Source organism: Pinus tabuliformis, chromosome 5_1 (assembly GCF_031772625.1).
Source record: "Pinus tabuliformis cultivar Carrire ecotype Pingquan chromosome 5_1, CPIR1, whole genome shotgun sequence".
NCBI lineage: Eukaryota > Viridiplantae > Streptophyta > Pinopsida > Pinales > Pinaceae > Pinus > Pinus tabuliformis.
In genome coordinates, this window is record NC_142305.1 from 54912271 (window position 1) to 54914126 (window position 1856).

General features: G+C 38.0%; 1 protein-coding gene across 1 annotated transcript; it reads left to right on the top strand.

Annotated features, from left to right (window-relative positions):
* Nucleotides 1-224: 224 nt before the first annotated feature.
* On the top strand, nt 225-767 carry LOC149163422 (uncharacterized). The gene has a single exon (XM_089429122.1). It carries the CDS (start codon nt 225-227, stop codon nt 765-767), a length of 543 nt encoding a protein of 180 aa, XP_089285248.1.
* The last annotated feature ends 1089 nt before the right edge of the window (nt 768-1856 follow it).

Consider the following 1856-nt stretch of genomic DNA (forward strand, 5'->3'; position numbering starts at 1 on the left):
TCTAGATCCTCTGGAAAGAGCGCAATGCTCGAATATTTAAGAATTTTGCGATGACAGTGGATAGGTTAATGGAAAAATCGAGGCAGTTAATAATAGAAACGATCCACGCCATGGACATAACGTAGCAAGAGGGGAACCTGTCTCCAAAGGATCAAAGGATTGTCCAAATCCTCAATCTCAAAGCCCGGACCAATCCCACAAGCAGGAACCAGACCACACAAGCGATGAAGCAGGACAAATGGGAAACATTGCCATTTCCAGCGTTCAAACTAAACTTCGATGGTGCATCAAAGCAAAACCCAGGAAAGGCCGGATATGGCAGAGCAAGCAGGGACCATATGGGGAACATCCAGCTCATCTACCATGGCAATCTGGGAAATAACACCAATAACATTGCAGAATTGGTTGCTCTCATCAAAGGCATCACCCTGGCTGAACACTACAAATTCCTACCCTTGATAGTGGAAGGAGACTCGGAGATAGTCATCAAGATGATGAGGAAACTTCAAAATGGCATGCAAGTGGACAAGATCACACCAAGCTGGAGGCTCTCGGCAATCCTAAAGGATTTGCAAGCCCATATCAGCAACATTCAAGGCATCACCTTTCAAGCAGTCAGAAGAACTGCAAATAAGTTGGCCAACACCATAGCCAATGCGGGCGTTCATTCCAACAGTGAAGACTATTACATCCTCTGGCAAGACCTAGAGGAGGGGGAACTCAGAGAGAAATGCCACGCCATAAACAAGGTAGACCAGCAAGCTTAGCAAATGCCAGGCTCCTTTGATTCTTCCATATATCCATTTACTGACAATTATACAAGCTGCAAGCGACCCACTCGAAGGAGAAAAAAAAAGAGAGGAGAGAATGAGAGCAGAGACTAGACTAGCTCAGTTTTTCAAAGGCAGACACAGGGAGGTCCCATCGACTCCCACTCTGCATCTGTATTCTACTATATTTTATTAATATAAAGTCTCACTGAACCTTACAAAAAAAAACAATAATCCACATGGCTGTCATGGTGAACCATTATGACAAACATTATTGCAAGATAACAAACAATCTAATACTCATTGTCGCAATTTTACATTACATTACAATTTATTCAATTTCCCCTCTCAACATTGCAAAATTAGGGTTTAAAATCAGGGCTTCTAGTATTGGGTTTCATATTGGGTTTCTTAAACCCAATATGAAATTCATTGGGTTGCATTTCCGCATTGGAACATTAGGGTTGAATATTAGGGTTTATAGTGTTGGTTTAAATATTGGGTTTAATATTATACTTTTAATATTGGGTTTAATGTTAGGGTTTACGATATTGGTTTTATATTGTTAGGGTTTGATGTTGTCATGTTTGAATGGTGCAGAAATATTTGCACCGTCACATTGTGACAATCATTATCGCAATGTAACAAGCAATAAGGAAATCATTGTTGGAACCTTACATTACATTGAAAATATTTCAATGTGATGCCAAATCCTGCCTGACTTGCAATAAGATTAATGACTCCAGTCTACAAGCAACATTAACTCATTTACACTTTCAAATTACATTTCTCATTCACAAAATCTCCAACAAATTTCTAGCATATATTTTTATTTTTTCATCTAAATTGCAAAAACTGAGTGCATACATTCATAGATAATCATATATATAATTCTCTTCTATCATTACTAAAATTACTAAACTTTGGATGAGTTGGAATTTTCCAAAAAGGAATCCAAACTCCTTCTTTTTCTTCCACAAAGTCTTAGCTTTCTTCTAAACTTAATAAAAAACTACTTCCATCTCTATCCACAAAAGCGGATAAGATTTTTTATTTTCTTTCTAAGATCATTCCTATCCAAACGTT